Source organism: Cervus elaphus, chromosome 2, assembly GCF_910594005.1.
Source record: "Cervus elaphus chromosome 2, mCerEla1.1, whole genome shotgun sequence".
NCBI lineage: Eukaryota > Metazoa > Chordata > Mammalia > Artiodactyla > Cervidae > Cervus > Cervus elaphus.
The window spans coordinates 2,418,846-2,438,958 of record NC_057816.1 but is presented as its reverse complement, the minus strand read 5'-3'; the positions used below and the strand labels follow the sequence as shown (position 1 = coordinate 2,438,958).

Below are 20,113 nucleotides of genomic sequence, written 5' to 3'. Positions count from 1 at the left end.
TAAATTCTCGTAACCACAATGCCATTACTGCAAGCAAGAAAGTCAGTGTTGATCCAGGGCCGTTAGTTAACGTACAGTCCTGTTCCTGTCTCCTGGCTTTCTCAGCAGTTCTTACCCCACCGTCCCCCATGCCCACATCCGGGCTGTCATAGGACTGCATGTCGAGTTGAATTCTGCCCCTCGTGTTCTAGAATTATCCCCACCTGTGCACCCTTCTGGCAGGTACGCACACCGGCCGTGGGCCCAGCTGCCGTGCGGAATGCCCACACTCTGGGCAGGTCTGGTGGTTCTCTCTCCGTTAGATTCAGAGTAAATGTTGGCAAGAGGACTGCACAGGCGGCCTAGTGGGGTGGGAGTGCAGCTTGGCAGGGGTGCTGACTGAGGGAGCCAGCGTCTGGCAGTCTTTCCCCTGACGGGCCTTGTAGTCGGCAAGCTGTCGGACACCACGTTCTGTGGGCCTCTTGTGTTCCCTGAGACGCTTGCGTGGGGATTTGGACACCACTGATGGTCCTAGCTGGATCGGGGATGACCTTGGTGGTCAGCAGAGGGTGTTTCCTGTTTGTGTCAATCTGACTGACAGATAACATCCGTTAAAGAAGTACTTCCCGCTGTCCCTTTCTAGCATTACTATAGACTCCTGGGTCTGCTTTTTATTCAGTGTTTTATTATTTGCCACCTTCGTTCTTCTTGGTGTGCAGATCGTCCCGCGTGGCCCGTGGAGGCCCTTTAAAGCTGGCGTCTGGGTCCCTGTGCTTCGCCTCGTCCGTTTTGGGTTCCCTCTACCTTTGTGGCATGGGGATGTTCCGTTGTCTCTTGAGCTTTCCTTGCCCCAGACCTGAAGTCTACATTTACGCAAGGAGCCCTATGACTTTAGTGGGGAGAGAGATTTAGAAACCAGAATGTCCGTGCTCTCGTTGTTCATAGGCCTTTCGGTGGCTGGAGCTAGAGCTGTGGTCTGTGTGTGTAGCGTTTACATGCTGTGCATGTATGCAGTTCTGCATAGACACAATCGCATACGTTTTGTATGCATACACAGTGCTTCATGTTAGCTGTTGTACTTGTGGCTAAATGTCAGAACTGAGTGCCTACTGCTGTATTCCGCTTGCCCTCGTCACTGTCTTACCAAAGGGCGGGCAGCGCTGCAGGCCTGTGCTTGCTTTTGACTCAGGTGGGGACGCGGACTTTGGGTTTCTGTCCAGCGTCTCGGAGGGCTAGTCGGTTCAGCACAGAGCGTGCTCCGTGAGCCAGGCTGTGCCAGTTCCCGGGAGGGCTGATGGCCCTCAGGATCCTCTGTTCATCGGGGGTCAGCACAGGTGTGTGTGACTGTGGTGACCGTGTCCTCGCTGGGAGGTGGGGGCTTCCCCTGCTCCGGTGAGGGGCAGGACCCTCAGGTGCCCTGTGTAGATCCGTAGCCGTCCACTTGGGTGACTAACGTCGACTGTGCCTTTAAGAATAACTTGCTCTGACAGTTTTCACCTTCCTTTTTCACAGTTCTGTATTCTGTAGTATTTTGTTGTTCAGTCACTCAGTTGTGTCTGACTTTCTGCAACCCCATGGACTGTAACCTTCCAGGCTCTTCTGTCCATGGGATTTCCCAGGCAAGAATACTGGAGTAGGTAGCCATTTCCTTTTCCAGAAAAATAAGTATTTTTGAAAAAAATGTTTTTAAATGTTGGCTGTTGTGTGGTGGGTGTATGTTATGTTTTTTTGGCTTTGTCTTTTTTTTTTAACTCTTAACAGAAAAGCTCACAGATCAGGTAATGCAGAATCCTCAAGTTTTGGCAGCTTTGCAGGAACGACTTGACAATGTCTCCCACACTCCTTCAAGCTACATCGAGACGTAAGTATGCCCCGAACGAGACTTGGTGCAATTTTAAGAAGCAAAGAAAGAAAACTCCCTGGGTTGTTTAGATTAGTAATAAGTGTGTTTTCATCCAGCAGACCTTGCCTGCTGTGAGCAGGCTCTGAGGCCCCAGAGAGGAGTGCAGGGTTGAAGCCTAGCAGAGGACACAGGCCTGCCCCGAGGGTGGTATGGCGGGTCGGCTCCCTGGGCCGTCCTGGGGCCTCGAGAGGGCTTCACGGGTTGCCTGTGCGGGGAGGGCCGGAGGGGGCCCAGGGAGCCAGTCCTGCCTGCTTGGCTCCGCCAGCCTGTGGCACTGGGCGTGGCTTACTCGGGCAGGCTCTGTCCTGGGCGTGTGGGGCACCCGCTCGGGGAGCCTCTGGACGCCCTTCTCAGGGCCTGGCTGTCTTCCTGGGCTTCTCTCCTGTGGCCAGGGCAGGGCTGGGCCTCTGTCCACCCTCTCCACGGGCGCTCTGCACAGGACGGGGTGATGTCACAGGGAGGGCACGCTGGGGGTCTGCTCTGCCCAGAGAGAGGGTGTTCCAGGAGATGAGCTTGAGGGAGGGGCTCTGTGAGGGCCTGTAGACTGGACCGGTTGTGTGTGTGTCTGTGTCTAAGTCTATGTCTGTGTGTGTTGGGGGTGCCCTGGGTGGGGGTGTGTGTGTGTGTGTGTCTGTGTCTATGTGTGTGTGTGTGTGTGTGTGTGTGTGTGTGTTGGGGGTGCCCTGGGTGTGTGTGTGTGTGTGTGTGTGTGTGTTGGGGGTGCCCTGGGTGGGGGGGTGTGTGTGTGTGTGTTGGGGGTGCCCTGGGTGGGGGGGGGTGTGTGTGTGTGTCTGTGTCTGTCTGTGTCTGTGTGTGTGTGTGTTGGGGGTGCCCTGGGGGTGTGTGTGTGTGTGTGTTGGGGGTGCCCTGTGTGTGTGTGTGTGTGTTGGGGGTGCCCTGGGTGTGTGTGTGTGTGTTGGGGGTGCCCTGGGTGGGTGTGTGGGTGTGTGTGCGTGCGTGCGTGCCCTGGGGCTGAGCCGGGGAAACAGGCGAAAAGGTCGGGTTCTCCTTTCCCGCTGCAGACCCTGGGCGCGCCGGGGGCGTTGGCTGAGGGGATGGGAGCAGTCGGAGGCTCTGTGCGGTAGAACTAGCCCCATGTTGCACGCTGCACGTGTGTGGTGTGCCTGTCGTGGGGAGGAGAGGGCTGTGCGGTTGCTGCTGCTGTTGGGAGGTGAGCTGGGAAGGGTGTCGAGTCCAGTTGGCTTACAGTCCTGTGTTATTTTTACTCCATTTAGTAGATTTGAAAGTTGCGAAGTAACTTTTTAAGTTGTATAATTGATGTAGAAGAGAAGCGCAGATGTGAATGTGTTTAGTGTCATTAAATTCCTGCTCTGCTTTCTCCCGTCGTCTTGCTCGCAGCCATTCTGGGCGTTTCCTGTCGTTGGGAGCCTTGGGTGCAGCACCTCCGTCCCCACTGCACTTGCCTGGATATGGTTGTCTCAAGACGGGGCTCTCTGTGATCGAGGCTGTCCCAGGACACTTGGCCCTCTGTATCTGCAGATTTAGCCAATGGAAGATCAAACATATTGGGGGACAGACTTTTTCCAGGAAGTTGCAGAAAGCAGAACTGTTTACACAACACTCACATTGTATTTACAGTATATGGAAGAACGTGCTTAGGTTATATGCGCACACACTGCTCTTTGATATATGAGGGACTTGAGTGGATTTTGATATCCACTGATTGGCCCCCTCCACGGCTGCACTTTCTGAACAGTGCCGTGTGGAGAGGTGCCTGGACTGTGTGCTCTTAGACTAATGCCTGCCCTGCCCTTGGAGGAGGATGCGGGGCAGGACCCAGGGCCACCAGAGGGGGCTGTGCACGTCTTTGAGGGGCCCAGGAGTCTTGGTTTTTTTCCAGTTGTGACTAAGGGCTTTGGGTTAAACACATAATTTTGATGGATTTAAAATGGTTTTGTTTTTCTCTTACGATTTATGAAAGCAAGGCATACGAATGAAAGTGCTTCTTAGAAGGTGAAAGGTATCACAGGGCCAGTGAGCCCGCGCTCTGACTCTGGGGCCGCCTGCACGCCGTGCCCCTCTTGTCTCTGGGTTCTCTCTGCTGCGTTGGTCGGAGCACTGATTCTCTAGAGGGGGTTGTACACCAGCCCTGTTTTAATCCTGTTCATCTTATCCCTGTTCCCAGTCTTTAACTTTTACATCAGTGGTCATCCAGGCCATAAATATTTGTTTTCTTAGACTAAATTCTGAGAAGTTGAGGCAAAGGGTATTTTCAGGGTTCTCATTTGCCCTTAAGAAAGATGTGTCAGTATGAGGGCCTCTGCCCTCAGCTTCATCAAACCTGGGATTTTTTTTTTTTAATTGCCAATTTGATAAAGAAAAGATAGCGGTTTTGTTCTGTTTTGATTTCCATTTTGTTGTTGATTTATCTTCAGCTGTGTGCAGGCTTTCTCTTGTTACGGGAACAGGGCTTCTCTTGCTGAGGACTGCAGGCATGGTAGCCGTGGCCCTGGACTGGGTTGCCAGCGGCGGGTGGGACCTTCCCAGACTAGGGATTGGACCCGCGACCCCAGTACTGGAAGGCAGGGTCTTAACCACGGACCACCAGGGAAGTCCACGATGGCAATTCTTTTAAATTTAAATTCTTTTGGATAGTTTGTGAGATTGGACCTTTCTTGCGTGTTTGATTGTGGTAGGTTGACAAAAAGTTCGGTTTCTTCCGTAAGATAGTGATTGTTGTTGTTCAGCTGCCCGGTCGTGTCTGGCTCTTTTCAGCCCCACGGACCGCAGCACTCCGGGTTTCTGTGTCCTTCCCCATCTTCTGGAGCTTGCTCAAACTCATCTCCTTCTGTCCTCAGTCTTTCCCAGCATCAGGGTTTTTTCTAGTGAGTTGGTTCTTCACATCAGGTCGCCCAAGTATTGGAGCTTCAGCTTCAGCATCGTTCCTTTCAATGAATATTCAGGGTTGATTTCCTTTAGGATTGACTAGTTTGATCTCCTTGCTGTGCAAGGGACTCTCAAGAGTCTTGTCCAACACCATAGTTCAAAAGCATCAATTCTTTGGTGCTCAGCCTTCTTTATGGTCCAGCTCTCGCACCCATACATGACTGTTGGAAAAACAATAACTTTGACTAGATGGACCTTTGTAGGCAAAGTAATGTCTCTGCTTTTTAGTACTCTGTCTAGGTTTGTTAGAGGTTTCCTTCCAAGGAGCAAGCATCTTTTAATTTCACAGCTACATCACCGTCCACAATGATTCTGGAGCCGAAGAAGAAAAAGTCTGTCACTGTTTCCATTGTTTCTCCATCTATTTGCTATGAAGTGATGGGACCAGATGCTGTGATCTTAGTTTTTAAATATTGAGTTTTAAGGCAGCTTTTTCGCTCTCCTCTTTCACCTTCATCAGGAGGCTCTTTAGTTCCTCTTCGATTTCTGCCATAAGGGTGGTGTTATCTGTATATCTGAGGTTACTGCTATTTCTCCTGGCAATCTTGATTCCAGCTTGATTCATCCAGCCCGGAATTTCGCATAATGTACTCTGCATATAAGTTAAATAAGCGGGGTGACAATATATGGCCTTGACATACTCCTTTCCCAATTTGGAACCAGACCATTGTGCTATGTCTGGTTCTAACTGTTGCTTTTTGACCTGCATACAGATTTCTCAGGAGGCAGGTAAGGTGGACTGGTATTACCATCTCTTGAAGAATATTCCACAGTTCGTTGTGATCCACACAGTCAAAGGCTTTGGCGTAGTCAATTAAGCAGAAGTAGATGTTTTTCTGGAATTCTCTTGCCTTTTCAATGATCTAGCGGATGTTGGCAGTTTGATCTCTGGTTCTTCTGCCTTTTCTAAATCCGTCTTGAACATCTGGAAGTTCTCGGTTCATGTACTGTTGAAGCCTGGCTTGGAGAATTGTGAGCATCACTTTTCTGGCGTGTGAGATGAGTGCATTTGTGCGGTAGTTTGAACGTTCTTTGTCATAAACACACAAAAAAGATTTGTGCAGAATGTGAGAGGGTGCTGTGACTGACGAAACGTATCGGAAGTGGTTTCCTGCTGAGGTTTCTTCTGGATGAGACTCTGAGGTCGGATAGACCAGTTGAAGTCGGTGGTGATCAAATTGAGACAGTAACTAATAGCAGTCAGCATTATACTATACGGAGATAGCCTGTATCAAAATATCCAAATCAAGCATTGATAGTCGTTTGTACAAGTTTGGTTATGTTAATCACTTTGATATTTAGATTCCATGTAAGTTAAATGAAAAAAACCTTGACCATGTTTTTGCATGTGATTCTCTACCTAAACTACCTAAACTAAATGGGCTTCCCTTGTAGCTCAGTCAGTAAAGAATCTGCCTGCAGTGCAGGAGACCTGGGTTCGATCCCTGGGGTGGGAAGATCCCCTGGAGAAGGAAATGGCAACCCACTCCAGTATCGTTGCCCGGAAAATCTCATGGACAGAGGAGCCTGGTGGGTTGCAGTCCATGGGGTCGCAGAGAGTTGGGCACAACTGAGTGACTCACACTTCCTTACTTTACTCTACTTAAACATAATGAGAATGTTTTGTTTTTAAAATAAATTGTGATGGCTGATGAAAAGTGGGTACTGTACAAGAATGTGGAATGGAAGAGATGGGGCAAGGGAAATGAGCCCTCACCAGCCACACCACAGACCAGTCTTCACCCAGAGAAGATGATGTAGTGTATATGGGGGATTGGAAAGGAGTCCTCTGTTAAGAGCTCCTTCTGGAAAACCAAGCAATGAATTCCAACAAGTACTGCTCCCAGTTAGAGCAACTGAAGCAGCACTTGGCTGACAGTATCTGGGGTCGGTCAGGAGCAAACAGGTCACCCTTCGTCAGGGTAATGTAAGACCTTATGTTTCTCTGATGACCAGGCAAAATCTCAGCTAGGACGTTCTGGTTCATCCACCATGTTCACCAGACCTTGCACATTCCGATTTCCACTTATTTTGGTCTTTACAAAATTCTTTGAATGGAACAATTTCACTCTCCTGGAAGACTGTAAAAGGCACTTGGAACAGTTCTTTTGGCTCAAAAAGATAAAAAGCAGCTTCCCTGATGGCACAGTCCTAAAGAATCTGCCTGCCAATGCAGGAGATAGGGGTTTGATCCCTGATCTGGGAAGATCCCACACGCCTCAGAGCAGCGAAGCCCACGCGGCACAACTCTCGAGTCTGTGCGCCAGAGCCCAGGAGGCGCGACTGCTGAGTGCTCACGCTGCAGCTGCTGAAGCCTGTGCTTGGCCACAGGAGGCGCCCCGAGCGGAGAGCAGCGCCTGCTCGCCACAGCCAGGGAAGGTTCCGGGCAGCAGAGCCAGGGGCAGATAGATGCACCCGTGAAGCTGCCTGAGGATGGCAGAAGGCAGCAGAGCAAACCACGGAATACATTGTTCAGTGAGATTTTTGATGAGAATGAAAAATGGCTTTTATATTTACTTAAAGGACAAAAGAACTTTTTGGTCAATCCAGTATTTTTTGTGGATTATCTTTTCAGCTTCCTTCCCCACCACCCTGCTCTTTGGGGGTGGGTGTTTGTTTCTAATGATTTTTAGGAGCTCTTTTTCATTGTGCGGATGTTAATTCTATGTGAATGTTGTTTTAATAAAAAAAATAAGTACTTCGCAGTCATCTGGATTTTTCTTACCCCCTCTCTAGTTTACCTAAAGCAGTAAAAAGAAGAATCAACGCGTTGAAGCAGCTCCAGGTGAAATGTGCACATATAGAAGCCAAGTTCTATGAAGAAGTCCATGACCTGGAGAGAAAGTATGCAGCCTTATACCAGCCTCTCTTTGACAAGGTCAGGATGCTGTTAGTGAGTTTTAGTAGTGTGTTTCAAGTCTTTCTCCAGGAAAGACATCCAGAAATACCTGGGGATCACTGAATGTCTTTCCTTAAGCCTCAAAACAGCATCTTAAAACAAGTTATACAAGCATCCAGTGTTCAGTCTTTTCATTCACATTATTTACAGGTTCATTGTCTTAACTCTCAAGTTTCTAAATAACTTTAAGATCTTGTTTTTTTACTCTTAGAGAAGGGAATTCATCACTGGTGATGTTGAGCCGACAGACGCAGAATCGGAATGGCACAGTGAGAATGAAGAGGAGGACAAATTGGCCGTGAGTTTTGGCTTCACGCGTGCCGCTGGTGGTGTTTCAGTGCTGCCACAAGTGCGACGGCCTCGGGTGGTGACCTAGTGGTTAGGACTTGGCGCTTTCCCCGCCACGGCCCGGTTCCAGTCCTGGTCTGGGAGCCCGAGACCCCAAGCTGTGCAGTGCTGTGGGGGATGGGTAAGAAAAGAAAGAAGATGGTTTTCTTCTGCGTGGAGGAGAACTCCTAACAGTAGGCGTGGCTTCCCCCTCAGGTTGAGCGTTTAGATTTCTTCAGGAGGATGAAACAGGGTGGCTTGCGAGTCGGGCGTCTGACTGGCTCTATCAGTTGCTATGGCGAGCCAGACACAGTCCCCCTTGTCGGCCATCTGGGGCAGCCTGCACGTGGTGCAGACCGTCTGGGGAGGTGAAGGAGGCAGAGATGCACATGGGGAGAGCAGCCCTGTGCCCAGAAGGGCAGGTGCTGGAGGCAGGGCTGCGGTGGGCAGAGCATACAGGAACTCAGAGCTGGCGAAGTGGCCCTGGGGCCTCTCGCCACTGGGCGCTGGAAGGTGCTCCTCAGGTGATGTGCTCTGACCGCCACCTGCTGGCCGCCTTCTCCTGGGGCTGGTGACGGGTACCAGTCCAGGGCTCTGGGAGTCCCAGCACGACACGGTGAGCTCTGTCACCTGATACTACACTATCCCATAGTGTAAACGTTGAGGGAGGTTTTTTGAAATGTGTGTTATTTTTGATCGTTTACAAACATGTCTAGTCTGGTGTAGCTGAAGCCGTGCCTGTGGATAGCTGTGCATCAGGTCTTCACCGTGGGAGGAGAATCTGCCTCTGCTACCTTGAAGGCCCCTGTCATCATTTCCCCTGAGAAGCACGCATCAGGGCTGTGACGTAGCCGACTCCCTTCCTCCCGGGCACATCACCTTCCTCGCCACCACCCTGCTGTTTGCACGCTGCCTCTGTCCCAACACCCCTGCAGCCTTGGACGTGCAGCAGGGCGGGTGTTTCTGTCGCGGAGGTCCTGGGGTGTCCTCTGTTGGTGATTGGGTGGATGGCGAGCCAGTGCTGGGCAGCCTCTCCCCGTCAGGGGCCTGCGCCAGTCCCCAGCTCTGCTCCCCGTGGTCTGGAATTATATTGAGGAATTACATCCAGATCTGGATGCCTGAAAGGCTTTGTTCCTCCGAGACACTTGAGAGTGATGGCACAGTGCTCCTGGAGATTCAGATTCAAAGACAGGGGTTTTTGACAGAGGTTTTAATGGGATTCTGAAACTATTAGTCTGTATTAAATAAGCCACTGCAAAATCTGTAAACTTGTAGCTTCATAATGAGTATTCTATTTTGTTTCTTTGTATTTGTAGGGAGACATGAAAAATAAAGCAGTCATAGCAGAAAAAGAAGCAGCAGCAGCAGAAGAGCCAAACCCCAAAGGCATTCCAGAGTTCTGGTTTACCATTTTCAGAAATGTGGACATGTTGAGCGAGCTGGTACAGGTAGGCACACGGCCCACTCCCACTTACAGACAGGCGAGCTGCTTGTGAATTCTGAGCAGGCGTTGACGGCGGTGGAAAAGCCTCTTCTGTGGCCATAGCTTGGAGGAGGAATCAGGCAGGGCCCCCGGCACCCTTTTGCTATGGTCCCCTGGGAAGGCCTGCCTCGCGGAACCTCTGCCAAGCTCGAGGTAGCTTTGCTGTTTGTTGCAGCCTCGCCCCAGGAAGAGAATGAATAGATTCCAGAGCCTTCCCCGCCTCACATGATGTGGGCACGAGAGAAGTGTGGGGACGAGGGGCCCGGGTGGAAGTGCTGGTACCGAGGGGTCCCGTGTGTACACGCGTATGCACGCGTGTATCAGCACAGAGACCCACAGGCGTGCGCTTCCTTAGTCTTCCCTTTAGATTGATTTTTGGAGTTTGAAATGGGCCTGTCATGCAGTCTTGCTAATTGTACAAATATTTAAGAAGTTGCTATTCTTCTTCTGATAATTTTCCTTGAAAAAGTCTTTTTTTTTTCAATGGCAATGGCCGAGCTGTCTTTGACTTGTTTTATGGAGCTTTCTATAGTGAAGTGGTGAACCACTTAAAAGGTAACAAATGTGACGTTCCCTGAGGTGAGTTTCCAGAATTCAGAAACTGGTACTGCTCAGAAGTCCGCAGGGAGGGTGGTCTCTGCATGTGGTTGAGGCGGCTCGGCACAGCGCTTTCACACCGCAGAGCGTGGCCGTGGTGGGCGTGCAGACGGCTGTCGCTGCTGCAGCTCCTGTGCAATTCCAGGGCGCTGGTCGTGATGCTCCAGAAACGTGCTGCGTCCCCGCCTCTGCCCGCCTGGTCTGATGTGTGTCTGGGCGCCAGAGCCCGAGAAGGCGTGGCAGGAATGGGCTCCTGCTCTCCGTCCAGACTGGGGCATGTTTCAGATACGTGTATTAGAGTAGCCCTGTGTTCTTCTTTTTTTCTTAATATATATATTTTGTAGAAGTGTAGTTGACTTACAGTGTTTCAGGTGTATAACCTGGTGATTCAGTGATACCTGTGCATATTTTCCATTACAGATTATTACAAGGTAATGACTGTAGTTCCCTGTGGTATACAGTGGACCTTTGTTGCTTGTTTGCATATCTATTTTTTTAGAATTAGAAATCTAGCATTCTATTCAGACTAAGTCAAATAAGTGGAAGCAAAATGTCATACATTTTTCTGTCAGGCAAAAATTTGTTAAGTTTTCTAAAATATATATATTATACATGCTGTTATATATACGTATACAAAAGCTTTTTTACTATTCTTGATAAAAACTTGAGAAAGAACATTAAAAAAAAAAGATGGAGAAATTGGAAAACATAAATGAAATGGGAGCACTGAATATGAAATAGAAAAAGTGAAAACAAATTAGATAAAAGATCATATAGTCCAGTTGTTTTTAAATATGACTGCTCATTAGAAAGATAGCTGGAGCTTTGAAGAATAAAAGTAATACCTGGGCATTTGTATTTTTCAAATAGTCCAAGATTATTCTGATATACATCTAGTTTACAGGTTTTTACAGGTGATTGCAGGCTTTTCTATTAAATGGTAGTTTTGGTGATATTGGATTCTATTTTTTTTCTTTTGACCAATCATGATACAGTGATATTAAATGAGTAATAGTTACAAAATCACAATAGCGAAAGATGTTTATCAGTTTTCACAATCAATAGCCAGATGAAAAATTAAAACTAATTACGATTGCTTGCCATAATGGGAACATGATTAACCTAACAATGTAAGATAATAACTTACAATTTGGGGGGTCAAGCAGAGTGATGTGGTCATAACTTACAATTTGGGGGGTCCAGCAGAGTGATGTGGTCATAACTTACAATTTGGGGGGTCCAGCAGAGTGATGTGGTCATAACTTACAATTTGGGGGGTCCAGCAGAGTGATGTGGTCATTGGAGGTGCGTACATGAAAAACTTTGCAGACAAGCAAAAGTTAAGAAATTCAGCACCCCCAAACCAGCTTTAGAACAAATGCTGAAAGAACTTCTCTAGGCAGGAAGCACTAGCCTGTGTGTTCTTCTCCGAGCTTCGCTTCCACAGGGAAAGGTGTGGTTTTGAAAAAGTAGACCACTCGGGGTTCCTGCTGGCCCAGCGGTCAGGACTCTCTGCTCTACCTGCTGGGCCCAGGTTTGATCCCTGGTTGGTAACAGATCCTGTAAGCCAAGTGGTGTGCTCCAAAAAGAGAAAAGGAAGAAAGAATACTGGATTGTGCTTTTAAAAGAATGCCATGAGCTAGAAATTTATTGAGAAAATTGAGTAGTACATGCTAGAACCAGATTCTCACTCTGACTGTGTTAGAGTCTCCCTGGCAGCTTTTAAAACGAAGCAGCAGCGTCAGTGCCTCCCCACCCCCCAGTCAGTGAGAGTCTGAGGCGCTTGTAGAGGCTCAGGAGATTCTGATGTGTCTTGATGACTTTGAAACTTGTGGGGAGCAGCTTTAAATCAGCCCTTGAGTAGCTTCCACTGCAGGCCCTTAGTTTTGGAACTGCTCGTTTAGGCCATCGAACGTTCTCGGCTCTCTGGTGTTAACGCGTGGCTGGTTGAGGAAGTGAAGACCATCATGGCTGTTTCACAGATGTCGGACAGTACTGTGGGTACTGCTGGTCTGCCTGAGCAGGAGGGAGATCCCCGTGCGTTACTGTGGAGCCTTGGTTTCTGCTTCTGGAATTTGGAGTTGACATGTCATACGGATGTGGCCTTTAAGAACTGTTTTGGGCTTACTTTTTGTCCAGAGACTTGCAAGGTGCCTTTGTTATTGCTGGTTTTGTTGTTGTTCTATGCAGGCAGGCCTCGGAGACATTGTGCATTTGGTCCCAGCACCCTGCAGTAACATAAACGTAGCATTAAAGTGAGTCATGTGAATTTTTTGGTTTCCCAGTGAATAATAAAAATGAGGTTTATGCTATATTATAATCTATTAAGTGTGCAATAGCGTTATGTCTAAAAAATGTACATTTTTGTTGTTGTTGAGTCACTCAGTTGTGTCCAACTCTTTGTGACCCCAGGGACTGCAGCACACCAGGCTTCCCTGTCCATCACCATGTCCCAGAACTTGCTCAAAATCATGTCCATTGACAAAAATGTACATATCTTAATTTAAAAATACTTTATTGCTAAAAAAGGCTAATCATTATCTGACAACCCGCAGTTAACAGAAACCTTCAATTTGCAAGACAAAATCCAAAATATCTGTGAAGTGTGTTAGATGAGGTCTGCCTGTGATGTAGAAAGAACTTAAAATTGTGAAATTGGTAGTTTTCAGGCTTAATGAGCCTCAGGAAAACCTTTAGACTTCTGGGGTAAAGAAGTGACTGTTTTACAAATAAAGCGCCTTTCCTCAGTATGTGGTCTCTGGGTTTCAGGTCTTGTGATTTTTTTTCCCCTAAGTTTTCCTCAGATAACAGGCGTGGTAGACTCGAGCGTTTGCACAGTGGTGCCTTGTAAAGGCCTGGAGCCGTCCTTAGACGCTCTTCTGTAGTCCTGTCATTTAGGTCTCAGATGCGCTTTGTGAGTGGTCTTGCCCGTGAGTGACCGGATCCTTACTGCCTTGGGCCCTGAGGGGGAAGTGGCTGCCCAGGTCAGTAGCTTGTCCGGCATTTCTTCTGGCCCTGCCTCTTTGGGGGTGTGAGGACCATCCGTCTGCGCTGACGGCAGCAGGTGGTGTGAGAGCCGGCACGGCTCCTGCCCCACGGCGGACTCCCGCGGCCCCCCGAGGCTGGGGGTGAGTGAGCGTTTGGGTGGCTCCCTGGGTGACAAGGACAGAATTTCTGCAGGGCTGATGATCCAGAGTCTAGGTGGAGATGAAGCAGTGACTCAGCGGGAACAGGTGTGTTGTCTTCTGCCGCTCACCAGAACCTTCTTTTTTTCTCTCTGTGATTAGGAATACGATGAGCCAATCTTGAAACACCTGCAGGACATAAAAGTGAAATTTTCCGACCCTGGACAGCCTATGGTAAGTACTGCCTGGTGTCAGTCAGGGCCCCGAGGGTGACGAGCCTGGAGCGGGTGAGACAGCCGCCCACATCTGGGTGACCCGCGTGACACGCTCACTCTCCGTCTCCCGCCTTGCTCAGCCGTGTGCAGGCCCGACTGGTGACCCTCCCAGAGGTGACTCCGGCCGCCCGCTGCTCGGCGGCCGGTGCAGCAGTCAGGGCCAGGGTGGGCCTCCCGGCTGGGCTGCGCGCTGCGCCGGGCTCTGGTTCTGAGCCGGTTTCTCTCTGTCCTGTGGGCTGGGTCACGCTTCTCTAAGGCGTGTCCCAGGTTTCTGAGGATAGGCTGTGCAGAGCCGGTCACAGAGGGTGGCGGGTGCATCCTCAGTACAGGCAGCACAGTAGCAGAGATCCTCGGGGCTGCGGGGGGCCGGCGCCCTTGGTTTTAAGAGTGACTTAGGTGGGTACAGTGCAGAGGCGCTCCTCTGCTCCTTGAGATGTGCTTCCCAGAATCCTTGCTTCTGCGGGCTCTGCGCCAGCGAGTGAGTCTGCCAGCCCCGTCCTCTGCAGCCGCCTCGGCACAAGGCCGCCTGCGAGCGCTGCTCCAACCTGCGGTCCTTCTGCGCCTGGCGGGGCCCATCCCAGCACCAAAGCAGCTGCAGCGCCACCGCCTGCCCGTGGCTCTGCGTTTCAGGTCTTGGAGACAGGTGCCTGCGGACCGGGCTGCAGGGCTTGTCCCTTTTCCTGTCCAGTGGGCGAGCCCACAGGGCCGCACACCTGTGTCTGTCCCTTCCCTGATGGCTCCACCCTGGGAGGATGTTCCAACACCCCTCTGCAGGTGGGGTGGGGGCGACAGCTGGAGTGATCTGCGCACGGTTTGGGGGCCCTTCTGGTAGCGAGGGAACCGCCTCTTCCCCGCCACACCCCACTCATCGCAGGGCCTTCCCCTGAGGCTCTCTTGACCAGGGTGGGGCTCGGCCCCGCACCCCTAGAGGTGTCCTGTGGCAGTGAGCGCGCTGTGATGGGTGTGAATGCTAGTCCCCTGGGGTGGTGGGGGTGTGCGTGCGTGCGTATGTATGTGATCTGATGATTCCTGCCTTCCTCAGCCCATCTGTCTTAGCTTCCCGGTGGACATGGGAGTGGATTGCCATTTGTTCCTTCGGGGGACCTTCCTGACTTCGGGGATCAAGCTCGGGTCCCTTGTGTCTGCTGCACTGGCAGGTGGATCCTTTACCACTGTGCCCCTGGGAGGCTTGTCATTACACACATACCCCTCCTTCTTTAGTCTCCCTCCCACCCACACCCGCAGCTTGTTCTCAGCTAGACAGAGGCCTAGGGAAAGAAGGAAAAGTAGGAAAATGTGAAGAAAGGAAGTAACACCCTGGGCTTGGAGAGATGACAGGGGAAAGAGATGGGGGAAAAGTGGGAAGTGAGTAATTGTGTCCATTCAACAGTAGGGGGTGATGAAGGACAGTGGAACAGAGCTGTTGGTTAGTCCAGCCCAGTCCCCAGGGTGGAGCGGATGCTGACGGAGCCCAGTGTGGAGATGGGTTTCCAGGGGACAGGTCAGGAGAGGCCTGGGGAGGGATCCCACTGACAGTCTGACTGCCCGTAGCTGCCTTCCTGTCTGTTGTGCCAAAAGTTTGACTTCAGTTTTAGATTCAAAGGATTCAACAACAAAACAAACCTCTTGTTACAATTTCAATTTCTTATAGAAGGTTATTTGACTTAATATACAGTCATTAAAAGAAAAGAATAGAAACAATAGAGAGAAGTCACAGTGCGTGTATCACCAGATTGGGTCAACAACCTACATCCAGACTCCAGCAGGCTGGGAAGTCCGTGTTAATAGCAGTCTGGGGTCCCGATTGGGAAAGGGTCCCGGGCGGTGTGTCTGCCCCATGGGAGATCCTTCAAATTGGAGTTCTTGGGTTTCCTGTTTACAACCTCAGGCCCCAAACCGATATCATGATCAGTTTGTGCACAGAAATGTAGCTCTGGTTTCACTTTAACTTTGACAGTGCTATTTGTTTCATCTCTAAGATCTATTAGACCATGAGGGGCTTGCCAGGTCTCCAGGGCTTTAAGAGATTCTAGGACCCATTCCCTTCCTTATCTCAAGTGCCACTTGACTTGCTTGTGCTTGCAGGAGATGCAGGTTTGATCCCTGGGTCAGGAAGATCCCCTGGAGGAGAGCATTGCAACCCACTCTGGTATTCTTGCCTGGAGAATCTCATGGACAAGAGGAGCCTGGCGGGCTCCAGTCCATAGGGTCACAGAGAGTCGGACGTGACTGAGCGTGCATGGTTTTTACTTAACCATCTGTTTGTTTGACCTTGTGCGTCATAAGACTCCGTAGACCCTGAGGGGCTGGCCAGGCCTCTAGGGGCTTAAGAGATTGCAGGACCCATTCCTTTTCTTATCTAGAGTGCCACCTGACTCACTGTGCTCGCAGGCAGGGCTGGAATCCTGGCAGGTCAAGAGCAGGTGAGAGCCCTGCTCCCCCGCTTCTGAAGCCTGAACAGGACGTTTCTCCGTGTGTTTCCCCAATACTGTCCTGACTGCACTTTGGTTTCCCAGACCTGTGGCTTGTGCTCGTCGGCCTCCCTGCCCTGCCGCCAGTCTCTGGCCACCTGTGTCTGCCTCCCAAGCCTTCGTGGCCCTTCTCTTCCTCCTCCCCTTAGTTTGCCTAAATTACTTTCCCAGCTGATTGTTGTACCCTTGGAATAAAAACGGGAAGAGCTAACATTTCACTGGTAATGCCTGTGACCCCGGCTGCTGTCTGACCGCTTCTGCAGAGTAGTCCTCTCATGGAGAGAGGGGCTTGTGATGCCCTGTTACAGGCGAGGGAGCAGAAGCACAGGGAAGTTGGGTGACCTCCCAGAATCTCACAGCGCTGACGGGCAGAGCCCATCCAGGCCTGGAGTGGGTCCTTTGGGCTATCTGTGGTCCCCTGAGCCCTGGGAAGCAGGGCTGAGGGGAAGGTCTGCACACGCTTCTGCTCCTGGCCAGGTGTCCTCCTCAGATGGAACACGGTCCTCAAAACAGGGTGATGGGAGTCCCAGAGCGTTTCTTTTTGTTAACTTCAGATGTTGCCAAATCGCCCTTTGCAGTACACGAGTGCCCTTGTTTCCCAAGATACTTGCCAGTGCTGCCTTCTTGGGACTTTTTACCCAGAGAAGGGGGTATCTCATTTTCTGTTCGTTTTGTTCTGTGGGCACACATGTCTTCTTTGTTGCCATTTGATTTGTTCCCACTGCTTTGTACCCACTCTGTCTGTTGAGCGCTTTGTGAGTGAAGGGTGAGTGCGTCCATGGTGGGTCCGAGAAGGCTTCTCTGCCCATGTGGAGTCTTGCGCTTTCACTGTGGGGCCGGGAAGGAACTGCTCTGCCCGAGAAGCGCGGAGATGGGGCTGGGCTGCAGCTGGCCTCCCCCTCCAGACCCCTACCTGCTGTGACTCTGCGGGCGGGGTCCTGGGCAGCGGGCCCACGTGCACACTCAGGGTGGCGGGGGTTTCCCCAGCTGGCCTGGGCTCTAACTTTGGGCTGGTGGTTTCGCAGTAAAGACATTCTCTTTATGTGGCCGCACCTCCCGAGCTCTTCAGTGCTTTGCCTTAGGTGGGAGCTGGGTTCCAGCAGGTACTGTGTTATGTGGCCACACCTCCCGAGCTCTTCAGTGCTCTGCCTTAGGTGGAGCTGGGTTCCAGCAGGTACTGTGTGGTTCATAAAATCTGTCGCCAGTTATCTGTAGATTTTAAGTGGTATTGACCCTGAGTTGTTTTTTTCCAGTCTTTTGTATTAGAGTTCCACTTTGAACCCAACGACTACTTTACCAATTCAGTCCTGACAAAAACGTACAAGATGAAGTCAGAGCCAGACAAGGCTGATCCATTTTCCTTTGAAGGCCCTGAAATTGTTGACTGTGACGGGTAAGAAAATGCCATTAAGCTTCTTTTTCTGAAACAAAACCAGGAGATGGTTTTAAAACGTCACAAGTAAGGTAGAAGTTAAGAATAAAGCAAGAAGCCTTCTATCTGTTTAAAAGCCCAGCAGACAGAGATGGAAATCAATGAAACAATCTCTCCATTTGGGGATATGACAGCTGGCACTGGGAAGCATGTCCTGGTGTTCCCTGGGCCACCATGTAGGGTGATGGCCAGGTTTCCCCAACTTAATGTGGGCCTTGGGATCCTCAGTCTCCCAGAGTGGCGCAGTGATCGTGAGACTAGTCAGCTCCTCTTGGCAGGGCCCTGGTGAGTGAGCGGCTGGGTCAGTGCAGGGCCACGTGAGCACAAGTGGTCTTGGGACCCAGTGCCTCTGAGCCACAGTCTGTGCACCGACCGCCACAGAGAGCAGCTTAGAACGCGTCGTCTCGGTTGGTTTGAGACATTTTGGGAAATCATCTTATTCTTGATTGAAGCATTTGTTTACTGAACCAAGGACTTAGCCTCATGAATTTCCCTGTGTGCGTGAGTATACAGAGCTTGATTAAAATTCTGCTGGACGTGGATGGCCAGAATGCTTTTGATAGATTGTTGCCCAGGCCATCGAGTGAGGAGCCTTCCTCTCTGCACACTCTCTGTCGGCCAGGGTGACGCAGAGGTCAGCCCTGCCGGACCCGCCCAGCGCCCCTGGAAGCCACGTGTCCTTCACCAGCTGGTGGTGTCCGCGGTGGCCGCTGTGTGTTCCCCGTCTAGTCCCCCTCGCTTGTGACCTTGAGACCTTGAGCCTAAGTGGGGTGCTTCCTGCGTGCTGTGGGGTCTGTAATGGGGCAGCCGTGACAAGCTGCTGACCAGGCGTGGTCACGGCGGGACCTGGCAGGACGCTGCGCGGCCCTCCTGCGCCCGGGGCCTCCGCCTCCTCGCGGGTGGCCTAGTGCCTGCTCGCAGGTGCTCACGTCACGTTTCCCGTGAAGCACCGAGCTGTGACCTGCTTGCCGGGCACACGGTGATCACGGTCTTATCCCTGTAGGTGCACCATTGACTGGAAGAAAGGGAAGAACGTGACCGTCAAAACCATCAAGAAAAAGCAGAAGCATAAGGGCCGAGGCACCGTGAGAACAATCACCAAGCAGGTCCCCAACGACTCCTTCTTCAACTTCTTCAGCCCGCTGAGAGGTGAGCCGGGACGCGGGCGGAATGGCGGTGTCTGGTCGTGGTCCTCTGGCGAGCTCAGCGCTGGGGGCTGCCCTGCCGGCTGGGGGGTCTGTGGGCGCCTGTCCTGGCAGGAAGCCCCGGGGAGGGGCCGGTGCGGCTGCTCTCACACGCGCACAGCCTGCAGGCCGCCCACCCACCCCTCTCAGCCTGGGGTGCGGTTTTCTCTGCCCACCTCGGCGTGGAGCAGGCGGCGGTTGGGCGTTAGGTGTTGTGACAGACGTGGACTTAGGGCAGAGTGGGGGCTGGGCAGCGGCCTCTGTCCTCCCCTCCCCCAACTCCAAACCTGAATGGGACTCTGAGGGCTGAGAGCACAGTTCGGTGGCCCTCTTCACGTGACCTCCTGCTCCCGAGAAGGCAGCAGCCAGAGCTGCTGGCGGTGCTAGAATGCGGATGCGAGGGGGGAACACTGTTCTCCGTGAACGGAAGCCAGCCCCGCTCCAGATGATGGTGGCCTTCGCATTGCTGTGGAGGCCGCCGGTGGCGTCTCTGGGCTCTGACCCCAGGCTGCGTGTCAGGCTGCCCGGCCCCACTCAGTTGCTTGTTTTTCACTGTTGTGGCTGTTGTCTTGGTTTGTTCTTGAGCCTGAAAGGCCCCAGGGTCTGTCAGTATAGGGGATAAGATCAGCTGTAAACATGACTCTCAGATTTCCTTGTTTGGAAAGATCCCTTTCAGAGCCTCGCCTGGGAATGTTGGAGGTTTCCTGTGTGAATTCACCATGAAGAAGAGGGGCTTTGAATCCTAAATTCACTGAGTTTGTTGGACTTCCAGATAATTAATAGCAATTAAGATGGAATTAAGTGGATTTGAGGATTTGGGGAAGTTTAGCGGGGTTCAGAAACTGTTGTGGTGGTTGTTCAGTTGCTCAGTCGTGTCCAACTCTTTTCAACCCCGTGGACCGCACCACGCCAGGCTTCCCTGTCCTTCACCCTCTCCCGGAGCTCGCTCAGACTCATGTCCGTCGAGTCGGTGATGCCTCCAACCGTCTCACCCTCTGGTCCCTTCCCCTCCTGCTTTGTATTGTGGTTGCATAAGTCTGAAATGTATCAGAAGTCACTAAGTTGTATACTTGAAGTAGGTGAGTTTGAGGGAGTGTCCCTGTTTTAAAACAATCAAACCATATCAAGTGATATGTTCTATGAAAATGAACAAAGGTTCTCAGTGGGGGAAGGATGATGGAGTGGTCAAGGAAAAAAAATCAATAAAATGATTTTTCAGATGTAGGAAACTTAGCCTGCTAGTCCAACGCCCCCTTTAGTTTTAGTCCTACAAAACTGGCCCAGAGGTCGGCGAGCAAGCCCTTGTGATTGCTGCCCCCAAGGCCAGAGTCCCAGAACCTGCATCTCGCTTGTACGTGAGGCGGGGGGGCCACCCAGGGGGTGGGGCTTACACTCCACCGGGGCCCAGACGGCAAGTGCCCCTCGCTGGGCTGGCTCCACAGGGACAGACCTCAGCGGTGGGGCGCTGGGAAGACGGGGGACAGTGTGTGCCCAGCAAAGGAGACTCACTCACCACGTGAACATGACTGGG

General features: G+C 51.4%; 1 protein-coding gene and 1 long non-coding RNA gene across 4 annotated transcripts in view; both read left to right on the top strand.

Annotated features, from left to right (window-relative positions):
- The window catches only part of NAP1L4 (nucleosome assembly protein 1 like 4), a 50,141-nt gene that overhangs the window by 18,963 nt on the left and 11,065 nt on the right, over positions 1-20,113 (top strand). For all 3 annotated transcript variants that reach the window (XM_043923919.1, XM_043923929.1, XM_043923911.1), the window contains 7 exons: positions 1,741-1,840; positions 7,526-7,667; positions 7,900-7,986; positions 9,332-9,463; positions 13,383-13,454; positions 17,220-17,359; positions 18,402-18,547. In XM_043923919.1, the coding sequence (XP_043779854.1) occupies positions 1,741-1,840; positions 7,526-7,667; positions 7,900-7,986; positions 9,332-9,463; positions 13,383-13,454; positions 17,220-17,359; positions 18,402-18,547 (819 nt within the window). The remainder of the gene's footprint in view (positions 1-1,740; positions 1,841-7,525; positions 7,668-7,899; positions 7,987-9,331; positions 9,464-13,382; positions 13,455-17,219; positions 17,360-18,401; positions 18,548-20,113) is intronic.
- LOC122707931 lies at positions 13,464-17,209 on the top strand. Its single transcript, XR_006344961.1, has 2 exons — positions 13,464-17,048; positions 17,121-17,209. It is a non-coding gene; the product is annotated as an uncharacterized LOC122707931 (long non-coding RNA).